Below are 26,830 nucleotides of genomic sequence, written 5' to 3'. Positions count from 1 at the left end.
TTATACAGACGATTAACAAAACATGCACACAATAGTATTCATACCTTGGTTTTTGTGGTAAATGTGAATGAAAAAAACTGTTTTAATAATGGTTTTCATACACATACCTTGTCCATAATGTAGAGGCCTATGGGATATTCATTGAAGAGGTAAGGGAGGAGGATGGTCAATCTGATCTGCATAACATACCAATACCAATTGACATACAATGGGGAGAACAAGTATTTGATACACTGCCGATTTTGCAGGTTTTCATACTTACAAAGCATGTAGAGGTCTGTAATTTTTATCATAGGTACACTTCAACTGTGAGAGACGGAATCTAAAACAAAAATCCAGAAAATCACATTGTATGATTTTTAAGTAATTAATTTGCATTTTATTGCATGACATAAGTATTTGATCACCTACCAACCAGTAAGAATTCCGGCTCTCACAGACCTGTTAGTATATTTGCGCATAAAGGCATTTCCACCGCGATTTCTCGCATAATTTATTTTAAGGACACAAAGATCCTACCATGTCGAACGAACAAATTGTACCGGCATTTCATGTTTCCATCATCCCGGTCGTGACGTTTTTGATGAGTCAGGTAATTCATCTGCATAAAATGGTTGGATGGAAACGTGGTTAGTGAGCTTCAACCTAAAACTCATCAATTGTGAGGATAGTACCAGTACAAATATCCTTACTGAAAGTTTAATCAGTAGTGCTACACGACAGAACAGCAGCTCAGGTTCCAGATGATAGGGGTACTTGTCTGTCAGTAGAGACGCAAGCAGGCAGGCAGAGGGATACCAACATTACTATTTACTCTGCTGCCTATTGTCTAATGCAGCGGCCACTGGGAGGATGTGCAACTTCCTAAAATCCAGGCAATATGGCACCCTAAAACTGCAACATGGTGTTAATATATCTAATCTAAAACTAAACTAATTTGCGAAAGCACTCCTGAAAGTAAACTAAACCTCCAAATGGCAAACATGACTACTATAATAAGTGGTGATGAGTCTATTTTCCTCAAGATGGTAGATATTAGTTGAACTATTGTCAGGTGATCAACTTGAAAGATCTTTCATTTTTCATTTTTTTCAAGAGGCAATTTTTGTCCATGATTTATGCCGCGTTCAAGTGCTAGTCGGAACTAGGAAACTCGGAAATGTTCGACTTGCTAACTGGTTGAACGCGTCAAACCATACTTTTTCAATAAACGTTAATCAAATACAAACACCGACTGTTTGCTGATTGCTGTTGCGCTAAGACAGAGAAGTAGAGGCGAAGCGAGAAGTTTCACTTTCGCCTAAATGTGTACAAAATAAGAACAATGCGTTTCTATGGGGACCTTGGGCGAATCGATGTAGGCCTACTTGGAGTTGAATTCCACAAACGCCTGGTCTCTGCTCCACTCCGTTGGTGGAGTTCATCAGAAACTTCCTTCACCATGAAATCGAGTTTAGTCAACTAGTGAATATATAGCCTGTAGGTTTGGGAATGGTGAGAATGACACTTGAATATCATCATCATAGGCGGCAGGTAGCTTAGTGGGTAAGAGCGTTGTGCCAGTAACCGAAAGGTCGCTGGTTCTAATCCCCGAGCCGACTAGGTGAAAAATCTGCCGATTAACGCTAATTGCTCCTGTAAATCGCTCTTTGCTAAATGACTAAAAATGTAAATGTAAATCACTGTATCGTAGGCATTAGAAATAGTCTCAAGCACTCATTGACAGAATGCGCCCTCAAGCGGTCCAGACGGACAGACATTCTGGCCATTCAGTGGTGAGAATTAGGTGTGACCTAATTTCCTGTTTATGTGCCTGTAGCTTCATGCTATTAAGGATTATTTTTTTTGCTGCTGGCACCCAGAAACGGGGAAGACAAAAATGGCTACCAAGACATTTATATTAATCGCAAAAGGGCATAGCGCTTAAAATGCTTATTTAACGTATTCTTTATTCTATGGAAACGTATTTTGACAACGGTACTGGTACGGAAATCAAAATGCCTTGTCAAAATCAGCAGCTGAACAACAATGACAGTCAAGAGCACGCGGCATTGAGCGGCACCAAGCAGGTTCGGTTTAATAGCTGCAGCAATAGCGTCCTGCCAGTATCGAATAGAGATGCAGGGGTCCCTGAAACTTGTGAAAATGTGTTCTACACTAAACTACCGAGGAAGATTGGACCGCAATTAAAACTGCTTCCTTTGAATGACCAAATACGAGAATTGCAGACCATCATTAGAGACAAGTGAGTAGTCTTTTGTCAGAGTACGTAATAATACCACGGAGTGAGTGTCTGGCACAGAGTATTGACCTGTATTATCATGCACCAGATGATGACTGTCTAATAATGTGGAAATTATACATTGTATACCAAGTGAATGGACAATCGACAACATGTTACTATTTATAACTGAAATTACGCTGCATTTATATGGTTACGGAAGCCTAATCTGGTATCTTTGTTTCCCAGAACTGCAAATGCACCACTGAAACAGGTTATTTCCATGAAGAAGATTTAGGCCAAATGTAATTATTATAGTCTGCTGCCACATAAGCGGTAGTAAACGTGTCCACAACTTCCTTATATACCACGAGGTTTCTAATATAAATAATGTTAGACCTTATAGAACAATCGACAATGTACTGATAACAGAACATTAAATGAGTGCACTAATCACAATTTGAGTTTCCATTTTGAATAACAAGCCGTTGTAAGGTGATACCACCAATAGGCCTACATGTTTATTTTTTGAAAGTTGATCATTGTCATCACTAGTTTTAGAGAGAGAGTTTAATATTCACATGTACAGGGTTGCAGATGGAATGACAGGGCACAGTGAAGTTCTTGAGCTCCAACAATGCAGGACACAGTGAAATAAAACAATAAAAATATATACATACTAACCACTGTAGCAATGATAAATGGGAATGGTGTGTGCAGGTAGCTGACTAGTGGTGGCTATTCAGCAGCCAGTCTTTCAGTTTTTGCCATGATGCTCTTATACTTTCTGCATCTGAGTGATGGAAACTGGGAGGACATGGCTAGGGTGAAGGCTGTAAAGCCGAAATGTCTGTGTACGCTATGCTATCCCTGATGCAGTAAGACAATTTAACATTGAAGTAAGCTTTATGCAACATATTTTTGAGTGCGAACCCATTACACCTCTGTCTGAATTCGCAGGTTTTACCCACCAGCCAAGCTTCTGGAAGAGCGCGATGGTTCTCTTTTGATTAGAGTGGCTGGGGTCCTTTCTTGGCCTTCCTGCGACACCTGGTGTGTCCTGGAGGGCAGGCAGTGTGCCCCCAATTGTGCGTTCAGCTGAGCGTACCACTCTCTGTAGTGCCTTGCAGTCAGCAGCGGTGGAGTTGCCGTACCAGGCTGTGATACAGCCCGACAGTATGCTCTCGATGGTGCTCCTGAAGAACACTGAGGGCCCTCCGGGACAGGCCGATTTCTTCAGCATCCTGAGGTTGCCTTCTTCACCACAGTGTCCATGTGGTTTGACCATTTCAGATCCTCTGAGATGTATACGCAGAGGAACTTGACGTTTTCGACTGTCTCCATGGTGGCCCCATTGATGAGGATGGGGGCGTGCCCAGCCTGGTTCCTCCTGAAGTTCACAATCAGCTCCTTTGTTTTGCTGAGGTTGAGGAAGAGGTTTTTTACCTGGCACCACGCCGTCAGAGTGCCTCCTCCCTGTAGGCCGTCTCGTTGTTTTTGGTAATCAGGCCTACTACTGTTGTGTCGTCAGCGAACTTAGAGTTGGAACTGTGTGAGGCCATGCAGTTGTGGGTATACAGGGAGTACAGGAGGGGACTGAGGACGTACCCTTGTGGGGCTCCCGTGTTGAGAATCAGTGTACAGGAGGTAATGTTGCCTACCTTCACCACCTGGGGGGCAGCCCATCATGAAGTCCAGGACCCAGTTGCTTAGGGAGGAGTTCAGTCCCAGTATTAAGTACTGGTTTATATTGTTCCTTTCTGTTAAATTATTTTTTGTTTTATTATTATTAAATTACTTCACCAATCAGTGCGGATATAGTAGGCAAGCTGTTTACATGTATGATGGACAGATAAGTGTAGCCTATGGTGCAAGATGTGACAACTTTTACGGGTGGGGAGAAAGCGAGAGAGAGAGTTGGTATAATTCTGTGGACCTAATACATATAATGCATGTCATAACAAGATGCCTAGAGCTTCAAGCCTGCTCCTCAACCAGGAGCAGGCTTGAAGCGCTAGGCATTTTTTTTTTTTTTTTTTCACCTTTATTTAACCAGGTAAGCCAGTTGAGAACAAGTTCAACTGCGACCTGGTCAAGATAAAGCAAAGCAGTGCGATAAAAACAACAACACAGAGTTACATATGGGGTAAAAAAAACATAAAGTCAAAAAAAACACAACAGAAAATATATATACAGTGTGTGCAAATGTAGCAAGTTATGGAGGTAAGGCAATAAATAGGCTATAGTGCAAAATAATTACAATTAGTATTAACACTGGAATGCTAGATGTGCAAGAGATTATGTGCAAACAGAGATACTGGGGTGCAAAAGAGCAAAATAAATAACAATATAGGGATGAGGTAGTTGGGTGGGCTAATTTCAGATGGGCTGTGTACAGGTGCAGTGATCGGTAAGGTGCTCTGACAACTGATGCTTAAAGTTAGTGAGGGAGATAAGAGTCTCCAGCTTCAGAGATTTTTGCAATTCGTTCCAGTCATTGGCAGCAGAGAACTGGAAGGAATGGCGGCCAAAGGAGGTGTTGGCTTTGGGAATGACCAGTGAGATATACCTGCTGGAGCGCAGACTACGGGTGGGTGCTGCTATGGTGACCAATGAGCTAAGATAAGGCAGGGATTTGCCTAGCAGTGATTTATAGATGGCCTGGAGCCAGTGGGTTTGACGACGAACATGTAGTGAGGACCAGCCAACAAGAGCGTACAGGTCACAGTGGTGGGTAGTGTATGGGGCTTTGGAGACAAAACGGATGGCACTGTGATAGACTACATCCAATTTGCTGAGTAGAGTGTTGGAGGCTATTTTGTAAATGACATCGCCGAAGTCAAGGATCGGTAGGATAGTCAGTTTTACGAGGGCATGTTTGGCAGCATGAGTGAAGGAGGCTTTGTTGCGAAATAGGAAGCCGATTCTAGATTTAACTTTGGATTGGAGATTCTTAATGTGAGTCTGGAAGGAGAGTTTACAGTCTAACCAGATACCTAGGTATTTGTAGTTGTCCACATACTCTAGGTCAGACCCGTCGAGAGTGGTGATTCTAGTCGGCATCTTGTTATGACATGCAGTATATGTATTAGGTCCACAGAATTATACCAACGCGATAACTAGGCCTATAGTATCCTTAACTAGCATTGAAAAAGTTAATCCATTCTTCTCTAGCTAATAAAAAAATCTATCCCTATCTTCTCACGCTTCTAACGTCAGTACAGTAGCCTATGCTTCAGAGGGGGGAGGGGCAGGTAGCCTAAACATGCACACACACTGGCAAAGATTTTCAGCTTGCAGGCAGATGCTGGGATACGTTTTTTTGAGTGACAGTGAGGGCTTTGCATAGTCGCTTTGTTGCGTTTTTTTGTGGTACTAGAAAAAAATGCCTGTAACGTAAAATAACATTATTAACCGGTTTCCATGCTTTTAAAATAACGGTTCTGTTCCGGAACAGTTTAGATCACTTTCGTTCCCGGTTCCGTTTCTGTTCCGTGAAAAAAAGAAAGTATTTTACGGTTTTCGGTTATGTTCCCTGGAGTGGTTCCAACCACTGCCGAAAACACAACAGGCAACTAGTCTACACATGCTCTGAGGGCGCGGCTAGGGATGTCGTCTGGGCCGGCAGCCTTGCGAGGGTCAACACGCATGTCCTACGCGGAGACCGTAAGTACGAAGCCCTCGTTGTCAGGGGCTCTCTTCGGCTGCCGGCCCAGTCGTCAATGTGCTCAAAGCGTTAGAAAAAGCTGCTTACATGACACCTTTCTAGACACTGTAGTGTCTGAGGGTCTAGGATTTTGCTGATGTTTGCAAATGGTGTAATAGATGAACTTTACTCTACTTTGCTAAAGCATTTGGAAAAGCATTGCTACATAGGTTTCTTGGAATAGAGGAAACTTGGCTCTGCTTGCTGAAACATCTGGAAATCATCACTAAGTTCCTGGAAAAAAGGATATGGGAAGATATGTAGGAAAGCCAGGGATTGGGTATTAAAATCACGCCATACTATGTCATATAGGATATAAATACCATGTCTTGAAGAGAGGGGAGAGGAATAGCGAATTACAGAATTGGCTCCTGCTGTTCTTCAGATATCTGCAGGTATCTGTAAATCTGACGCTGAAACTCTTTGTTATAATAAACCTTTATAAACAAAGTACAGTGTCGGCGGACTTCTTATCATCACGGCATTATCAGCAAAGGTTTGTTTTGGACACCACAACACCCAAAGCTCTTTACAGTTTAAGAGGAAACTCACCACCCTAACCCCACTTACATACTCTTTATATAGCCTCCCTACTGTTATTTTATTTTACTTCTGCTCTTTTTTTTCTGAACACTTTTTTGTTTTATTTTACTTTTTTATAAAAAAAAAAATGCATTGTTGGTTAAGGGCTGTAAGTAAGAATTTCACGGTAATGTCTACACCTTTTGTATTCGGCGCATGTGGCAAATAAAATTTGATTTATTTGTATTTATTTTATTGGCCCATCCATCCCCATCTTCGGGGGACAAAGTAACTTTGTTTTACTTTAGTTTGTTTTTTACAAATATTTTGTTACATATACATTATTCATACACTTTACATACATGGTACTTTTATAAAAAGTATTACATGATAGGAGTACAGTTTGATTTACACATTAAGTGAAAACAGGACAAATAAGCACCCCCACCATGGGATCTTTAGTGACCACAGAGTTGGGATAACTGTTTAAAGTCCCATCTTCTTAAATTTTATTGAGGAACATTCCTTTGTTAGTTAGTACTTCTACATTATTAAAATGAAATTAATGTTGTAAAAGTGTATGGTATGAATTACAGTGATCTGTCTTTGAACTTACTGCCTTCTTGTTCATTTCAGCAGCGTATTTCTCTTTGGCTTTTGTTTGTCTGTCTTTCCCCTGGTGGCATTAATATGTCTTTGTGCCCACAACTTGAAATGGAACACCATTGAATGGGATACTTTTACTCTCCCAACTGAGTTTTTTCCCTGCCAAAGGCTGTGCATCTATTAAAGGTCAAGAATATTATATATTACTATTAGAATTAAAGGCTTGTAGAGAAACTAACAACGATGCTCTATCAAATAGAATAACTCCTAATTTCTTGGAATGGAATCCCTTATGCTAACTAGCTAGCTCATTTTAGATGAGAGTAGTAAAAGTTAGCAACTAGTTATCTAAAAAAGAAAAGACAACTTACCGTTTTGCCCAAAACATCAGTTATTTCTCAATATTATGAATTTTAGTGACGTTGCCAATTCTTGTTCACGAATGTATTTAGTTATTTGGTCCTCAAACTTGAACTCGAGATATACCATTTCGAAAATGAGGCGTTTCCCGCAAACCGGAATACGCGTCATCACATTCCCTCATTTGATTGGTTGAGTAGGTAGGCCTTCTGACTTTGTGGCTGTGGTAACTAGTGACGACCGTCACTAGAAGGAAAATATTGGAAATGGTGAAGCCACAATCTATCTGCAATATTAAAGCTGATCTACCCCCTCAAAAAATAAAATAATAATAATAATTACGACCGTGGATCATGCATGGATTTCCTCTTTTATGTAGCCTAACCAGGAGAACGACTGCCCCCTCTCATTGAAGCCACAAAGTTCAAGGCCGACCGCGGTACTGCAGGCATTGTTTGCAGAAAACAGGAGACTCAATTGTAGTGAATGAGGAAATGCCAATCTTCGTGGTCAATCTTGTGTAAATATAATAACAAATCTAAGACAATCAAGGTACCAATAATTGCTTATATTACACCAGATGTCCTTGAATCGATTATTTAAAAAAAAAATCACACACAGTAGAAGTTATAAGGATAATTTAGTAGCTAATGGCAGCCTGCAGTACCCTGGTCAGCCTTCAACTTGAGAGCACTGAGCTAGCTTGCAACATCACTTCCTGGAGTAGCTCAAACTGCGCATGTTATGGTCGTGTTCCCCTGCTCAGACGTCGCATGCATCAACCAATGGTTGCGTGGCATGTCATCAACTGTGTCATTGACTGACAGATTGCTAAAGCATATGATGTGGTTAATTGATACGTAAAATACATATCCAGGCGACACCTGGGCAGAGGAACCCCCCTAAGTCTAAATAAATCTCCCACGAGACACCATCTTAACAGAGTTCCTTGGCATCAAATGCGCTATTGAGAGTGCGTTCCTGAGCTAAGGCGAGGCGATGCAAGAACCAATGGTTGCGTGCCACGTCATCAACTGTGTTATCGACTGACAGATTGCTATAACATGATGTGGATAGCTGATAGGTAAAATACCTATCTAGGTGTTGTAAGATCTGTCAGGCGTCAGAAACATTTAAGCAGTGGAACGCGACCTATGTCTTCACATAGGAATGAATGGTGTCACGTGATCGTTGCCTTTGTCCAGTCATATATAATCATTGAGCGTAACCCTTACTGTAAGCATATCTTGTTCTTTTACAGGTCTACCAGCAGGGGTGATTTTGTGTTTTGTGCAGATAGATTGGTAAGAAACTGTCTTGGTTCAATTGACAGTGTTGTTTTCACTCTAGGCCAACTATTAAAGAGATTCTCCGGTACTTTTGTATACTTTTTAGCAAGTGGTTCTGAAAGTAGCACTCATTAGCCAAAAGTGGTCCCCGAAAATGTCGTAATATGTCACATATGTGCAGATACAGTGCCTTCAGAAACCATTCATACCCCTTGATTTATTCCACATTTTGTTGTTATAACCTGAATTCAAAATGGATTAAATATCTTTTTTTCTCTCACCCATCTACACACACAATACCCCATAATGACAGTGAAAACATGTTTTAAGAGTAGATGTGCAGGGGTAGAGGTAGCTATGTACAGTCGTGGTCAAAAGTTTTGAGAATGACACAAATATTAATTTTCACAAAGTCTGCTGCCTCAGTTTATATGATGGCAATTTGCATATACTCCAGAATGCTATGAAGAGTGATCAGATGAATTGCAATTAATTGCAAAGTCCTTCTTTGCCATGAAAATGAACTTAATCCCCAAAAAACATTTCCACTGCATTTCAGCCCTGCCACAAAAGGACCAGCTGACATCATGTCAGTGATTTTCTCGTTAACACAGGTGAGAGTGTTGACGAGGACAAGGCTGGAGATCACTCTATCATGCTGATTGAGTTAGAATAACAAGCTGGAAGCTTTAAAAGGAGGGTGGTGCTTGAAATCATTGTTCTTCCTCTGTTAACCATGGTTACCTGCAAGGAAACACGTGCCGTCATCATTGCTTTGCACAAAAAGGGCTTCACAGGCAAGGATATTGCTGCAAGTAAGATTGCACCTAAATCAACCATTTATCGGATCATCAAGAACTTCAAGGACAGAGGTTCAATTGTTGTGAAGAAGGCTTCAGGGAGCCCAAGAAAGTCCAGCAAGCGCCAGGACCGTCTCCTAAAGTTGATTCAGCTGCGGGATCGGGGCACCACCAGTGCAGAGCTTGCTCAGGAATGGCAGTAGGCAGGTGTGAGTGCATCTGCACGCACAGTGAGGTGAATACTTTTGGAGGATGGCCTGGTGTAAAGAATGGCAGCGAGGAAGCCACTTCTCTCCAGGAAAAATATCAGGGACAGACTGATATTCTGCAAAATGTACAGGGATTGGACTGCTGAGGACTGGGGTAAAGTCATTTTCTCTGATGAATTCCCTTTCCGATTGTTTGGGGCATCCGGAAAAAAGCTTGTCCGGAGAAGACAAGGTGAGCGCTACCATCAGTCCTGTGTCATGCCAACAGTAAAGCATCTTGAGACCATTCATGTGTGGGGTTGCTTCTCAGCCAAGGGAGTGGGCTCACTCACAATTTTGCCCAAGAACACAGCTATGAATAAAGAATGGTACCAACACATCCTCCGAGAGCAACTTCTCCCAACCATCCAAGAACAGTTTGGTGACGAACAATGCCTTTTCCAGCATGATGGAGCACCTTGCCATAAGGCAAAAGTGATAACAAAGTGGCTTGGGGAACAAAACATCAACATTTTGGGTCCATGGCCAGAAAACTCCCCAGACCTTAATCCCATTGAGAACTTGTGGTCAATCCTCAAGAGGCAGGAGGACAAACAAAAACCCACAAACTCCAAGCATTGATTATGCAAGAATGGGCTGCCATCAGTCAGGATGTGGCCCAGAAGTTGACAGCATGCCAGGGCGGATTGCAGAGGTCTTGAAAAAGAAGGGTCAACACTGCAAATATTGACTCTTTGCATAAACTTAATGTAATTGTCAATAAAAGCCTTTGACACTTATGGAATGTTGTAATTATACTTCAGTATACCATAGTAACAACTGACAAAAATATCTAAAAACACTGAAGCAGCAAACTTTGTGTAGACCAATACTTGTGTCATTCTCTCAACTTTTGACCACGACTGTACATAATACAGTGCCTTCAGAAAGTATGCATACCCCTTGACTTATTCCACATTTTGTTGTGTTACAGCCTTAATTAAACATGTATTAAATTCATTTTTTTCTCACCCATCTACACACAATACCCAATAATGACGAAGTGAAAACATGTTTTTAGACATTTTTGCCAATTTATAGAAAATGAAATACAGAAATATCTCATTTACATAAGTAGTCACACCCCTGAGTCAATACTTTGACATTTTTGGCAGCGATTACAGCTGTGAGTCTTTCTGGGTAAGTCTCTAAGAGCCTTCCACACCTGGATTGTGCAACATTTGCCCATTATTCTTTTCAAAATTCTTCAAGCTCTGTCAAATTGGTTGTTGATCAGCTACCACTATGCTTGAAAATATAGAGTGGTACTCAGTAATGTGTTGTATTGGATTTGCCCCAAACATAAAACTTCGTATTCAGGACAAGAAGGGTATTGCTTTGCTAAATTTTTTGCAGCATTACTTTTGTGCCTTGTTGCAAACAGGATGCATATTCTGTACAGGCTTCCTTCTTTTCACTCTGTCAATTAGGTTAGTATTGTGTAGTAACTACAATGTTGTTGGTCCATCCAAAGTTTTAAAGTCACCATTGGCCTTATGGTGAAATCCCTGAGCGGTTTCCTTCCTCTCCGGAAACTGAGTTAGGAAGGAAGCATGTATCATTGTAGTGACTGGGTGTATTGATGCACCATCCAAAGTGTAATTAATAACTTCACCATGTTCAAAGGAATATTCAATCTGCTTTTTTGTTTTTTTAACTATTTACCAATAGGTGCCCTTTGCGAGGCATTGGAAAACCTCCCTGGTCTTTGTGGTTGAATCTGTGTTTGAAATTCACTGCTCGACTGAGGGACCTTACAGATAATTAATTGTATGTGTGGAGTACAGAGATGAGGTAGTCATTTAAAAAATAATGTCAAGGGGTATGAATACTTTCTGAAGGCACTGTATAAATGAATTAAACATTTGTTGGCAACCCATCCCTTATGGGATTAATTGACACATAAACAACCTTTACTGTGATAATTCAGTGATCATTCTTCTTCCGGTGTTCTCTGCAGTGCGCATCGCATAAAGAGTGATGTGCACCACGTCATTGCTCTGCTGTCTGTGTATCTTGCTAGCTGACACTCAAATGGTGAGGGGCTGAAGTTGATTGGCTAGAACTCTAATTGCTAGGGGGCTGGCCCACATTGGGGAAAATGTAGGGAAAATGGCGCAGCACAGCTTCCAGAAAAACATTGCTTTCAAACTAGGGATTTCGTGTCTAATTGAGGTAAGACAGTAATTCTGTTAATAGATTATGGATGTATGAACTACACATTGACACATCCAGCCCAAAGGGGGATGTTTAAAAAATACTTAGTTGTCGCCAAAGTTCCGGAGCATGTCTTTAATATATACACTACCGTTCAAAAGTTTGGGGTCACTTACATTTTTTTGTCCATTAAAATAACATCAAATTGATCAGAAATACAGTGTAGACATTGTTAATGTTGTAAATGGCTATTGTAGCTGAAATCGGCAGATTTTTTATAGAATATCTACATAGGCGTACAGAGGCCCATTATCAGCAACCATCAGTCCTGTGTTCCAATGGCACGTTGTGTTTGCTAATCCAAGTTTACATTTTAAAAGGCTAATTGATAATTAGAAAACCCTTTTGCAATTATGTTAGCACAGCTGAATACTGTTGTGCTGATTAAAGAAGCAATAAAATTGGCCTTATTGAGACTATAACAATAATAATATGCCATTTAGCAAACGCTTTTATCCAAAGCGACTTAGTCATGCGCGCATACATTTTTGTGTATGGGTGGTCCCGGGGATCGAACCCACTACCTTGGTGTTACAAGCACCGTGCTCTACCAGCTGAGCTACAGAGGACTAGTTGAGTATCTGGAGCATCAGCAATTGTGGGTTCGATTACAGGCTCAAAATGGCCAGAAACAAATAAAACTTCATTTCTGAGAAATGAAGGCTATGCCATGCGAGAAATTGCCAAGAAACGGAAGATCTCGTACAACGCTGTGTACTACTCCCTTCACAGAACAGCGCAAACTGGCTCTAACCAGAATAGAAAGAGGAGTGGGAGGCCCCGGTGCACAACTGAGCAAGAGGACAAATACATTAGTGTGTTAGTTTGAGAAACAGACGCCTCACAGGTCCTCAACTGGCAGCTTCATTAAATAGTACCCGCAAAACACCAGTCTCAACGTCAACAGTGACGAGCCGACTCCGGAATGCTGACCTTCTAGGCAGAGTTGCAAAGAAAAAGCCATATCTCAGGCTGGCCAATAAAAATAAAAGATTAAGATGGGCAAAAGAACACAGACACTGGACAGAGGAAGATTGGAAAAAAGTGTTATGGACAGACGAATCGAAGTTTGAGGTCTTCGGATCACAAAGAAGAACATTTGTGAGACGTAGACCAAATGGACTTTGTCTTTGCAACTCTGCCTAGGTCAGCATCCCGGAGTCGCCTCGTCACTGTTGACGTTGAGACTGGTGTTTTGTGGGTACTATTTAATGAAGCTGCCAGTTGAGGACCTGTGAGGCGTCTGTTTCTCAAACTAACACACTAATGTATTTGTCCTCTTGCTCAGTTGTGCACCGGGGCCTCCCACTCCTCTTTCTATTCTGGTTAGAGCCAGTTTGCGCTGTTCTGTGAAGGGAGTAGTACACAGCGTTGTACGAGATCTTCCGTTTCTTGGCAATTTCTCGCATGGCATAGCCTTCATTTCTCAGAACAAGAATAGACTGAGTTTCAGAAGAAAGTTATTTGTTTCTGGCCATATTGAGCCTGTAATCGAACCCACAATTGCTGATGCTCCAGATACTCAACTAGTCTCAAGAAGGCCAGTTTTATTGCTTCTTTAATCAGCACAACAGTTTTCAGCTGTGCTAACATAATTGCAAAAGGGTTTTCTAATGATCAATTAGCCTTTTAAAATGATAAACTTAGATTAGCAAACACAACGTGCCATTGGAACACAGGACTGATGGTTGCTGATAATGGGCCTCTGTACGCCTATGTAGATATTCCATTAAAAATCAGCCGTTTCCAGCTACAATAGCCATTTACAACATTAACAATGTCTACACTGTATTTCTGATCAATTTGATGTTATTTTAATGGACAAAAAAATTGCTTTTCTTTGGAAAACAAGAACATTTCGAAGTGACCCCAAACTTTTGAACGGTAGTGTGTTTCATTATTATTATTTTTTTCTACATTTAATGACTCATTTGTATAATGCACACTATTGTTTTGACCCACTCTGTTTTTCTACAGATTAGACTAGTGGTTGAAGAGGGACTCAATCAGCTGCCATACAGCGAGTGTACAGTGACCACTCCCACAGGTTAGAAATTAGTTTGAAATGATAGAAATTGGGCAAATACTATACATTACAGGATTACTGTAACATTTCTCACCAAGAACAGAACTGACTATTTTAATCTCTCTCTCTCTCTCTCTCCCAACTCTTCCTTCAGGGCATAAATATGATGGTGTGAAGTTTGAGAAAGGCAACTGCGGTGTCAGCATTATGAGAAGCGGTAAGACACTGATTATATAGGAGATTTAAGGAAAAATACATCTGAATTGGTCTGACTAGAATCCCTGGCTGGTGGATTTGCCTATAAGCACCTGACATAATTAGTACTATTCACTCACTGTTTGACTTATCAGTTGCTCATCATTACTACGTCTTGTATGAATTACATTTGAATGAACTGAGTGGAATTCAACATCTATCCATTGCGGTGTGCGCGCGTAGGTGAGGCCATGGAGCAGGGCCTCAGAGACTGCTGCCGGTCCATCCGTATTGGTAAGATCCTCATCCAGAGTGACGAGGACACCCAGAAGGCCAAAGTTTACTACGCCAAGTTCCCCCCAGACATCAACAGGAGGAAAGTCCTTCTAATGTACCCCATTCTCAGTGAGTATGGATAATCATGTACCCCATTCTCAGTGAGTATGTATCATCATGTAGCCCATTCTCAGTGAGTATGCAGCATCATGTACCCCATTCTCAGTGAGTATGGAGCATCATGTACCCTATTCTCAGTGAGTATGGAGAGAGTAGTACTCACATTCCCCATCCTTAATCACAGTGCAGGGGGGTTACACACATGTAAACGCAAAAGTCTTTACATGTCTGTAGGCCAAGCACCGGTTTTAAAACCCCGCAGTGGAAAAGCACCAACAGACTCTCAATACAGTACTTACTCCTCTTCAGGACAAAGAGTTCAGGTGAAGTGTCGCTCTGCCCTGGGCCCAAGGAACTGTGCTGTTGGAGTCACTTTTTGAATGAACCAGAAATGAGGACTAAATTGCTCCCGTTAGCAAGGCATTAGTGTAGTAGTCATGGGCATCCCCTGTTTTTATGAAGAACACTTGATAGTGAGACTTTTCCACTTGATTTGCTCTTTGCAACACGATTTCTGTTAAATTACATCTTCCAGCTAAGATAATTGTGGGAAGGTGTCCTTTATTCGGCTCTGAAAATGACCTTGGTAGGTAGCATGCTGCATATTTTTCAGCATCATTTACCCCAGGCAGATAATTATACGTTTCTGAGGGAAACCATAAAGAGCTCACTGGACGGCAATGAAAATGATGAATAGGCCAAATGGAGCCACTGAGAGTGAAGTAAGGGTCATCTTTTTGTCCACTAACTAGCATCCCTCTCTGGGAGGATGAAAACCTGCCTTGAGACAGATCAAAATGACATTTTGTTACTTTATAGAAAGTAGCAGCAGATTAGTCATAGTAACGATCACACAAGGCAAGACTTCATTAAATGTTGCCTGTTCCTCTGTCAAGTCAAGTCACTGTGATGTCTGTCCTGTGTTTATGCTCATCTAATATACATATGTTCTGCCTTTAGGTACAGGTAACACAGTGATCGAGGCTGTGAGAGTTCTGACTGAACATGGTCTCTGGGCTAAACATATCATCCTCCTGAGCCTCTTCTCCACCCCTCACGGTACGCCTCACCTATATAACACTGCCTCACCTACAGTCCCTAGCTTAATGTGGAAGTAGACTCTGTAAGGTTCAACATTCTAGGGTTTCATACTACAGCCTGTTTTCCATTCATTCAGGCCTCTATTTGCAACTGGCGCAAGTGTCAAGCTCTTGTTAGTTTGCAATTTCGTCATGCAAAACTGGCGGTGGCATTTTCCAGCCTTAACGCCAGGTTTGGCAATTTACCCGTTTAACATCAGCTTGGGAGGTGTGTCCTTAAAAACAAGCGCAAAAGTGACCATTTCATGCAGCGTTAATGGGACGTTTTAAGACCCTCAAAAAGCAGGTCTTATTAACGGTAACGCAGTTGATAATGGCATGGATTTTGAGAGATGAAGCACAGCCTATCCAGCCATGACGCACAGTGCCTTTTGATGCTGGTGAATCTCGTATTTAGAAAGATTAAAAAACGATTGGTTTCCCCCCATTTCATTTAATTTTATTAAAATCCAAGCATAGCCTACCCCCCCCCCCCTTAATCAAGGCTGCTTTAGCAGCATCGCATAGGTGTCTTTATCCTGGCCATTAGCCAAAAGTAGCCTATAAATAAAGAGGGTTTAAATGGTCTACTGCGAGTGCTTTGAAATATTTTAGGGGTTTTGCCCTCATGCTTTTTCATGATTCACATACCTGCATTTCACTTGTTCAAGTAGGCTATCCATCCCCATTTTCATAGAGCGCCCCTCGTCCGATTACCAAAGACACTCTCCTCCAAACTACTCAGTCCTCCTATAATGCCATATCAACGTCAGATCTTTTTGAGAATCTGCCTCGCACATAGGCCACAGTAGGGCTGGGCGATATGGCCTAAAAGTAATATAAAAAAAAAAATGGCACGTTAATGTTCTCACCTGTGCTGAAGACCTTCTCCGAAGGAGCACTTGTAGCAGGAATGTATAGGCACTTCTTTGCAAGATTGCTAAATCTAGGGAAGTTGGCCTCATGGAGCTTCCACCACTCAAGTGGGTCTGTGTCTGGGTTTGTGTCAGGGGACATCAAGTAGCTTGACTGCTTAGTTTTGATGGTGTCCTCCTCTGACTGGGAGGCAGACGGCACTATCTTCTTGCTCTTCTTAGCAACAGGTTCAGCTTCTTCTTGGCGCACATGCACAGCTATGCCAGGCTGAGGTGTGCTTTTCTCAGCTAGCAGAGACTGGAGCTCCAAAACAACTTGTTTGATGCCCTCAACCTTGTCGTCTGCTATGTATGTTGTCCTGAACCAGGGATCCATCAGTGAGGCCATATCCTGGAGGTCATCTGTGGCAGAGTCAGCGTACTTGTCATTTAGATACTCCAGTGTGGCGCTCTTGATTTGTTTTGTGAGATCGTTCTCATCCTCCTCTGGCTGCGTGAGGCTGGTGTTGAACTGATGTAGCACAGGCTTGAGGTAAGAGACGCTAACGTAGTCCTCACCAGACAGCGCATCAGTGAATTCTTGAGGTGGGCTTATGGCTTTGTTCACTGACTCCAAACCGTCGATATCCTACCAGCTGGGCCTGCTTTTCTTCTCTGAGCCCAGGACCCAGGCTATGGCCTTCTCCTGCTCCAGGACTCGTTCAACCATCTTCTGTCTTGAACCTCACCTGGTTGGGGCCTCTGTGATGAGCTGGTGAGTGGGTAGACTGAGCTCAGCCTGAACCAAAACCATATATCTCCTCTTCTTCCAGCTGAAGGAGAAGCTGCTGACAACCTTCTTGCATATGCCGATGGCACGGTCAATCCGAGGGTCTTTCACACCATTCTCTGTAAAAAATAAAAATAAAGGAAGAACCAAATAAATAATATTTAGAATGGCACCATTTTCAGTAATGTGACAAATACAGCATTCCCACACATCGTGATGTAACATTTCCTGATGAGCCTTATTACTATTTGACAAAGAAAACATATTGGCAAAAACTTTTACCCTGCATAATATTATTATTATTATTATTACTACTACAAGAAGGAACACACAAACACTGGTCAATTGTATTGTTTAGTAATGTTTGACCATTGTAGCTGTTTGCATAGGCCTATATGTTTACATATTTAATCGTTTTGATTGAAAATGTATTTAAATCAATGACATTAGGCCATATTGTTGTTATTATTTAAACATGCCTGTGGTTAATTTGCTATTGGATTGGTAGAATTACAACCAGCTACTAAGGTAAAAAAAGAAGAAGATTACAGCTGGTCTGAAGATTCATTTTTTGAATGCATTTTAATTATGTAATGGCACACATACCGATGGCAAGGTGAAGCCTGTGTCCGAAGCACTGCAGGGGGGTCCACTTGTTCAAGGGCAATGCTTTTATCATGTTGCTCCGGCTGTCGGTTGTCATGCACATCTGTCTGTCTTCGTGCGTCTTTGAGACCCTGGGCTATTATTTCACTGGTATGGTCATTGGAGAAGTATGATGTCTGGAGGGATACATTTAGCAATGTCCATTCTTCATCTATATAGTGGACTGTCAAGCTTAGGTATGGCGCCGACGTTCTGCTCCACCATAGATTGGTTGTGTTGGAAAAGTAAGACACATTAGCCAGCTTCTCGGTGACTCTTTGGCGGGTAGCAATGGATAACTGTGGCAATGCTTCTTCCACAAAATACTTGCCGCTTGGTAGCTGATATTTGGGGTCAATTGTGTTTAGCAGCTTTTTGAAGCCAGGCTTCTCCACTGTATAGATGGGGACCATATATTTGTGATAGGTCACCGCATCTTATCTCCTTCCACCTCAAACTTTTCTTGTCATATGGGATGACGTTTGAAAATGATGCGGCTATGGTATATTTAAGCAATAAGGCCCGAGGCGGTGTGGTATATGGCCAATATACCACGGCTAAGGGCTGTTCTAATGAACGACACAACGCGGAGTGCCTGGACACAGTCCTTAGCCATGGTATATTGCCCATATATACAGTGGGGGGGAAAAGTATTTAGTCAGCCACCAATTGTGCAAGTTCTCCCACTTAAAAAGATGAGAGAGGCCTGTAATTTTCATCATAGGTACACCTCAACTATGACAGACAAATTGAGATTTTTTTTCTCCAGAAAATCACATTGTAGGATTTTTAATGAATTTATTTGCAAATTATGGTGGAAAATAAGTATTTGGTCACCTACAAACAAGCAAGATTTCTGGCTCTCACAGACCTGTAACTTCTTCTTTAAGAGGCTCCTCTGTCCTCCACTCGTTACCTGTATTAATGGCACCTGTTTGAACTTGTTATCAGTATAAAAGACACCTGTCCACAACCTCAAACAGTCACACTCCAAACTCCACTATGGCCAAGACCAAAGAGCTGTCAAAGGACACCAGAAATAAAATTGTAGACCTGCACCAGGCTGGGAAGACTGAATCTGCAATAGGTAAGCAGCTTGGTTTGAAGAAATCAACTGTGGGAGCAATTATTAGGAAATGGAAGACATACAAGACCACTGATAATCTCCCTCGATCTGGGGCTCCACGCAAGATCTCACCCCGTGGGGTCAAAATTATCACAAGAACGGTGAGCAGAAATCCCAGAACCACACGGGGGGACCTAGTGAATGACCTGCAGAGAGCTGGGACCAAAGTAACAAAGCCTACCATCAGTAACACACTACGCCGCCAGGGACTCAAATCCTGCAGTGCCAGACGTGTCCCCCTGCTTAAGCCAGTACATGTCCGAAGTTTGCTAGAGTGCATTTGGATGATCCAGAAGAGGATTGGGAGAATGTCATATGGTCAGATGAAACCAAAATATAACTTTTTGGTAAAAACTCAACTCGTCGTGTTTGGAGGACAAAGAATGCTGAGTTGCATCCAAAGAACACCATACCTACTGTGAAGCATGGGGGTGGAAACATCATGCTTTGGGGCTGTTTTTCTGCAAAGGGACCAGGACGACTGATCCGTGTAAAGGAAAGAATGAATGGGGCCATGTATCGTGAGATTTTGAGTGAAAACCTCCTTCCATCAGCAAGGGCATTGAAGATGAAACGTGGCTGGGTCTTTCAGCATGACAATGATCCCAAACACACCGCCCGGGCAACGAAGGAGTGGCTTCGTAAGAAGCATTTCAAGGTCCTGGAGTGGCCTAGCCAGTCTCCAGATCTCAACCCCATAGAAAATCTTTGGAGGGAGTTGAAAGTCTGTGTTGCCCAGCGACAGCCCCAAAACATCACTGCTCTAGAGGAGATCTGCATGGAGGAATGGGCCAAAATACCAGCAACAGTGTGTGAAAACCTTGGGAAGACTTACAGAAAACGTTTGACCTGTGTCATTGCCAACAAAGGGTATATAACAAAGTATTGAGAAACTTTTGTTATTGACCAAATACTTATTTTCCACCATAATTTGCAAATAAATTCATAAAAAATCCTACAATGTGATTTTCTGGAAAACATTTTCTCATTTTGTCTGTCATAGTTGACGTGTACCTATGATGAAAATTACAGGCCTCTCTCATCTTTTTAAGTGGGAGAACTTGCACAATTGGTGGCTGACTAAATACTTTTTTTCCCCACTGTAACAAACCTCTGAGGTGCCTTATTGCTATTATAAACTGGTTACCCAAAGTAATTAGAGAAGTAAAAATAAATGTTTTGTCATACCTGTGGTATACGGTCTGATATACCACGGTTGTCAGCCAATCAGCATTCAGGGCTCAAACCACCCAGTTTATAATGTCTTACCAGATGTTTTGGGAGTGGGACGACTGGAAGCATCAGCATCGCGTAGTTTCACGCATTCCTCACATTCCACTGCTGACCACACCGCTCACATTACAAAATAAATGTACGTTATTCGATTATTTCATCCAAACTGCTCGCGCGCGACAACAAGGGTCTGCGTAGCCAGGCGCTAATATAGAACTTGGTTCTATTTTTTACGCGTGACGCGCTGCAAGTCCCGCCTCTCCCATCTCCTCATTGTTTAGGAGCAAATACCCACATGGGTGATTGAAAGCTGAACTGAGGTCCACACTCCAGCCCAGTTGATGGTGGTAATGCACCTTAAAGTTGGTTGCCAACTGCCATATAAAGTCCGAAGGAGGAGAGATTACTAGAAACTAACTAGGTTTACCCTTTTATCTGTGGATTAATTGTCGGAGAAGAGGACCTTGTGCATTTCAGGCAAAATGCAACCCAATGTTTATATCCCAGGACAAATTAGCTAGCAACAGCAAGCTAGCTAAATGGTCATGAATGTTTCATGTGTTTCGACCTGTCCCCAAATTAATATAGGTGGTTCAGAGTTCGTTTTGATATTTCAACCTGCTTGTCCTGATCACATCTGGTGTGGATGGACAAAATCAACATGCGTGCGATGGCGTGCGTGCTCGGTCTAGTCAGCATGTTAGTTGTGCTGCCACATTTCGTAGCAATTGTCTTTCGACACACTTTGCACAGGACATTGGTTTGCTGAACATCTGACCTCTCAAACCCGATCCACTTCCATAAGATAGAACAAACATTGCTACCCTTTTTGGGAATGATTTCATTCTCACGAGAGGCTGAGCTGGCTTCCTCATTGTCCATTTTAGTAGAATGCCTGCCGCTACACTTCATGGGCGTGGTTATAACTTGGGAAAGGCTGTCCAGGATTGTGATTTGTGGAAAACTTTTGTCATGTGCTGTGACACCGTTGGGGCATGGTTCGGTTCACTATGGGTTGACAGAGAGCGAGATGCCGCATTTGCCAACGTTATAACGTAAACCCTCGATTCTTGCCATACAGCCATTTGGCATATTGCACAAAAACATAAATTTGAATTAAATCGATAGCCCTAGGCTACAGTACAATTGAGAGGAGCCTAGTATTTTGTATAGTATTTTGTATAGACGTGCAAATGTTATGCGTAAAGACATTTACAGTGAGGGAAAAAAGTATTTGATCCCCTGCTGATTTTGTACGTTTGACCACTGACAAAGACATGATCAGTCTTGCATTAAAGAACATAATTGGTTAAGGAAAAATTATAAATAAAAAAGTATATCAGTTTCACTTAAGGACCAAAGGATTGACAGCCGTCCCATATAGATTGCAAAATAGTTGGGAAGAGATTTTTGACGTACCGATCCCATGGCATAGTGTTTATGAACTGACACGCAAAACGACACCGGATTCAAAAATTTGAATCTTTCAATTTAAATTATTATATAAAATTCTTGCTACCAATAGAATGTTATTTATATGGGGGATACAATCTTCCCAGCTCTGCAGATTTTGCTGTGAAGAGACAGAATCATTAGATCATTTGTTTTGGTTCTGTCCATTTGTAGCTTGTTTTTGGACACAGGTCCAGGAATGTCTAAAGGATTGCAATATTTACCTGGAGCTAACCTTGCAGATAGCATTACTGGGTGATCTGAAAAGTCATAGTCAATCGATCAATAATATAATAATACTTTTAGCAATTTTTTTTATTTTTAATTCACAATCTGTAGAAGCAATGAGAATAGAAAGGTTCAGAACTTTTGTAAAACATCACAGTACGGTTGAAATATATATGGCAAATAGAAATCCTATATGGATGGTGTTAAGAGATCGATGGGAGGTATTGAATAGAGTTGAAGGATGGGACTAATAACAAATAACAACAAATAATAACAAAGATAGCTAATAATGTAAGCATACTGTGTCCATAATAAGTATATAGGTTGTATGTTGGGATCGTTTGGGAAAGAGCACAGTTAGAAAGATATGGCATATAGAAGCAAACCGGATGGACATCATGAAAATGACCGGAGAGGTTGAGAGTAGAAGAAGTTCAGGAGAAAAAATAAATAAATATATATATATATATAATATAATTATTGTAAAATTAACTGTGTCCATAAGGTGTAGATAGTAAGTATAGGCCGGAAGTAGAGGCCTGGGCATTGTTGTTCACTAGTTTACCCCAAGTAGGGCAAGGATGGCGGGGTTGAAAAGTAATAAAGGGGAGTATATAAAAAACATGGGGGATTGGAAGTGATGCAGACAATTACATTGATAGAAGATACAATCTATCTGCAATATTAAGATGATCCATCCCCCAGAAAAAAAGAAAAAAGAAAGAAAAAAAAAGACATGATCAGTCTATAATTTTAATGGTAGGTTTATTTGAACAGTGAGAGACAGAATAACAACAAAAACATCCAGAAAAACGCATGTCAAAAATGTTATAAATTGATTTGCATTTTAATGAGGGAAATAAGTATTTGACCCCTCTGCAAAACATGACTTAGTACTTGGTGGCAAAACCCTTGTTGGCAATCACAGAGGTCAGACGTTTCTTGTAGTTGGCCACCAGGTTTGCACTCATCTCAGGAGGGATTTTGTCCCACTCCTCTTTGCAGATCTTCTCCAAGTCATTAAGGTTTCGAGCATGACGTTTTGCAAATCCAACCTTCAGCTCCCTCCACATATTTTCTATGGGATTAAGGTCTGGAGACTGGCTAGGCCACTCCAGGACCTTAATGTGCTTCTTCTTGAGCCACTCCTTTGTTGCCTTGGCCGTGTGTTTTGGGTCATTGTCATGCTGGAATACCCATCCACGACCCATTTTCAATGCCCTGTCTGAGGGAAGGAGGTTCTCACCCAAGATTTGACGGTACATGGCCCCGTCCATCTTCCCTTTGATGCGGTGAAGTTGTCCTGTCCCCTTAGCAGAAAAACACCCCCAAAGCATAATGTTTCCACCTCCATGTTTGACGGTGGGGATGGTGTTCTTGGGGTAATAGGCAGCATTCCTCCTCCTCCAAACACGGCGAGCTGAGTTGATGCCAAAGAGCTCGATTTTGGTCTCATCTGACCACAACACTTTGACCCAGTTCTCCTCTGAATCATTCAGATGTTCATTGGCAAACTTCAGACGGGCCTGTATATGTGCTTTCTTGAGCAGGGGGACCTTGCGGGCGCTGCAGGATTTCAGTCCTTCACGGCGTAGTGTGTTACCAATTGTTTTCTTGGTGACTATGGTCCCAGCTGCCTTGAGATCATTGACAAGATCCTCCTGTGAAGTTCTGGGCTGATTCCTCACCGTTCTCATGATCATTGCAACTCCACGAGGTGAGATCTTGCATGGAGCCCCAGGCCGAGGGAGATTGACAGTTCTTTTGTGTTTCTTCCATTTGCGAATAATCACACCAACTGTTGTCACCTTCTCACCAAGCTGCTTGGCGATGGTCTTGTAGCCCATTGTAGGTCTACAATCTTGTCCCTGACATCCTTGGAGAGCTCTTTGGTCTTGGCCATGGTGGAGAGTTTGGAATCTGATTGATTGATTGCTTCTGTGGACAGGTGTCTTTTATACAGGTAACAAGCTGAGATTAGGAGCACTCCCTTTAAGAGTGTGCTCCTGATCTCAGCTCGTTACCTGTATAAAAGAAACCTGGGAGCCAGAAATCTTTCTGATTGAGAGGGGGTCAAATACTTATTTCCCTCATTTAAAATGCAAATCAATTTATAACATTTTTGACATGCATTTTTCTGGATGTTTTTGTTGTTATTCTGTCTCTCACTGTTCAAATAAACCTACCATTAACATTATAGACTGATCATTTCTTTGTCAGTGGGCGAACGTACAAAATCAGCAGGGGATCAAATACTTTTTTCCCTCACTGTAGGCCTACGTGTGCACACAGTGCCATGGAATGAGAGAAGCGAGGTATTATATCATGCTTCTGACCCGATCCTATTTAGAAATATTGTTGTTGGTTTAAAAAAACTGTTTTTCATTTGATTAAAAACCAAACTTATTAGAAAGATTAACAGTTTTTATTAGAATTATACAGACTTTTTAGGCTTTATTAATAGTTTAGTGAATTTAATCTTGCTTATTGACTATGTTTGGCTTGACCATGTCCAGACTGCAATTTACAGTAGGCCTAGCACGTTTTTCAGTGCGAATGCTATAGCTTATGTTTAACAATTAACATTTTTAGTAATTTAGCAGACGCTCTTATCCAGAGCAACTTACAGTTAGTGAGTGCATACATATTTTTTTTTTCATACTGGCCCCCCGTGGGAAACGAACCCACAACCCTGGCGTTGCAAACGCCATGCTCTACCAACTGAGCTACATCCCTGCCGGCCATTCCCTCCCATACCCTGGACGACGCTGGGCCAATTGTGCGCCGCCCCATGGGTCTCCCAGTCGCGGCCGGCTACGACAGAGCCTGGATTCTAACCAGGATCTCTAGTGGCACAGCTAGCACTGCGATGCAGTGCCTTAGACCCTGCGCCACTCGGGAGGTGTATTTCCATATTGAAGCAATGCAATTAGAACAATGTGGACTGCAAACATGTTCAAAATATTTAGCAAATATGGGGCAGGCTATTTAACGAACTAGGCAATAAAGGACTAACATTCTAATTGGAGTTGATGACAATGCAATAGATAAAGAAACATAAATACACAACTTGAAGCAACCACATATTTAGCCATGGAGCATGTTCTGATTGGCCAGTCGGGGCCAAGCATTGACACAAGCCTTGACACACCCACAACTTGTTTATCAAAACCCAGCCCTTTCGCGCCATCACCAGCTACTGCACCCTTAATTCCGGTTGTGAAAATAGCAAAGATTGCTGACACTCCCGAACCTATAACGGTACCGCCAGCGCTAAGATTGACCATTGCGTTAGGTTTGTTAAAATAGAGCCCTCAGTCTTATTGAAAGCACTGCAAGTCTAACCTTCTTGCCCTTTGTGCTGTTGTCTGTGCCCAATAATGTTTGTACCATGTCTTGTGCTGCTACCATGTTGTGCTGCTGCCATGTTGTGTTGCTACCATGTTGTTTTCATGTTGGGTTGCTACCTTGCTGTGTTGTCGTGTGTTGCTGCCATGCTATGTTGTTGTCTTAGGTCTCTCTTAATGTAGTGTTGTGTTGTCTCTCTTGTTGTGGTGTGTGTTTGGTCCTATATATATATATTACTTTTTTTAAATCCCTGCCCCCGTCCCCGCAGAAGGCCTTTTGGTAGGCCGTTGTTGTAAATAAGAATTTGTTCTTAACTGACTTGCCTAGTTAAATAAAGGTTAAATAAAAAATACAAATAAATGGTTGTGTAATTTCACCAGGTGCCAAGTCCATCATTCAAGAGTTCCCAGAAATCACCATACTGACCACCGAGGTGCACCCTGTGGCTCCCACACACTTTGGCCAGAGGTACTTTGGGACAGACTAGTCAGCCCTCCAGGACCATTCAGTGGGATGCCATACTATGAGAACCAACCATTGAATGGTCCCTCTCTCTGTCTGATGTCAATTTGTCCACTTATTTCAAAAGAAGCTGTTACCCTGCTGAAGAATCCTGCTTTGCTGTGTATGCCGCCTTAACCTGTGCTCCTCAGTCTGACACAAACAATGCAAAGATTTTCCTAGAAACAAAAAAAGCACATTCCATGCAGGCCTTTTAGGAACTAGTCTAGTGAGCTTGCATGTACTGCTGCCATTTTATTTGTTCAGTTATGGTAGTTAATTCTAGGTTGTTTTCCCTCAACAGAAAGTCTAAAAAAAAGTCAAATAATTAAAATATATATTTTTCTATGTATTCTATTGTCTTGTTTTGATATTAGTGTTGTCATTATTATTGCCACAAGCAGTTTTAATGTATCATAAAACTCAAAAGAAACAAACCACTCAAGAGAAACGCAGACCAGATCTAAAGTGGAATATGATGGCAGGCACAATTAGGACATTTCAGAGTGGAAAAGTCAAGAAAAAGAAGCTCAGACATACATTGCCCTTTTGACATCTGTCTATGTGTAGTCAAGGAATACAGAGATAAAACCCATAGAAATACAACAGTGTATGATTAACTACATTCTGACAAAATTCTTCAGTCTATTGGATGTATTGACAAAGCATACCCCTTTTCTTTCAGAGCAGGTTTGAGGATAGAATAGATCACCTTTGTAGAGGAAGCGGAGTCGTCATATATGCCTGGCCGTAATTCTGTTGAGACAAACAAACAAAAGTTACTACCTGCTAATAACTAAAAATTCCTCATCATGCAAATACTTTTTATTTTTAAGTAGATCATTTTTATTGACACTGATACAGAGAAGTGAAGTCACCAGATTCTACCAATCCCACCTCATGGAATGTCTCTCTCCCTAGGACGTCAGGGAGGTCTCTCGAGCTGAAATCATACAATAGATCAAATGAAATGTCAACACGGCAAACA

General features: G+C 41.7%; 1 protein-coding gene across 1 annotated transcript; it reads left to right on the top strand.

Moving 5' to 3' along the window:
• Positions 1-1,856: 1,856 nt before the first annotated feature.
• LOC311136467 (uracil phosphoribosyltransferase homolog) lies at positions 1,857-26,193 on the top strand. Its single transcript, XM_084170604.1, has 7 exons — positions 1,857-2,245; positions 8,677-8,719; positions 13,947-14,016; positions 14,150-14,212; positions 14,434-14,595; positions 15,547-15,645; positions 25,722-26,193. The coding sequence occupies exons 1-7, from the start codon at positions 1,956-1,958 to the stop codon at positions 25,826-25,828; spliced, it is 834 nt and encodes a 277-aa protein (XP_084026730.1). The 5' UTR covers positions 1,857-1,955; the 3' UTR covers positions 25,829-26,193.
• The last annotated feature ends 637 nt before the right edge of the window (positions 26,194-26,830 follow it).

This window comes from Coregonus lavaretus (assembly GCF_964263955.1).
Source record: "Coregonus lavaretus genome assembly, chromosome: 10".
Taxonomy (NCBI): domain Eukaryota; kingdom Metazoa; phylum Chordata; class Actinopteri; order Salmoniformes; family Salmonidae; genus Coregonus; species Coregonus lavaretus.
This window is presented reverse-complemented; position numbering and strand designations above follow the sequence as displayed.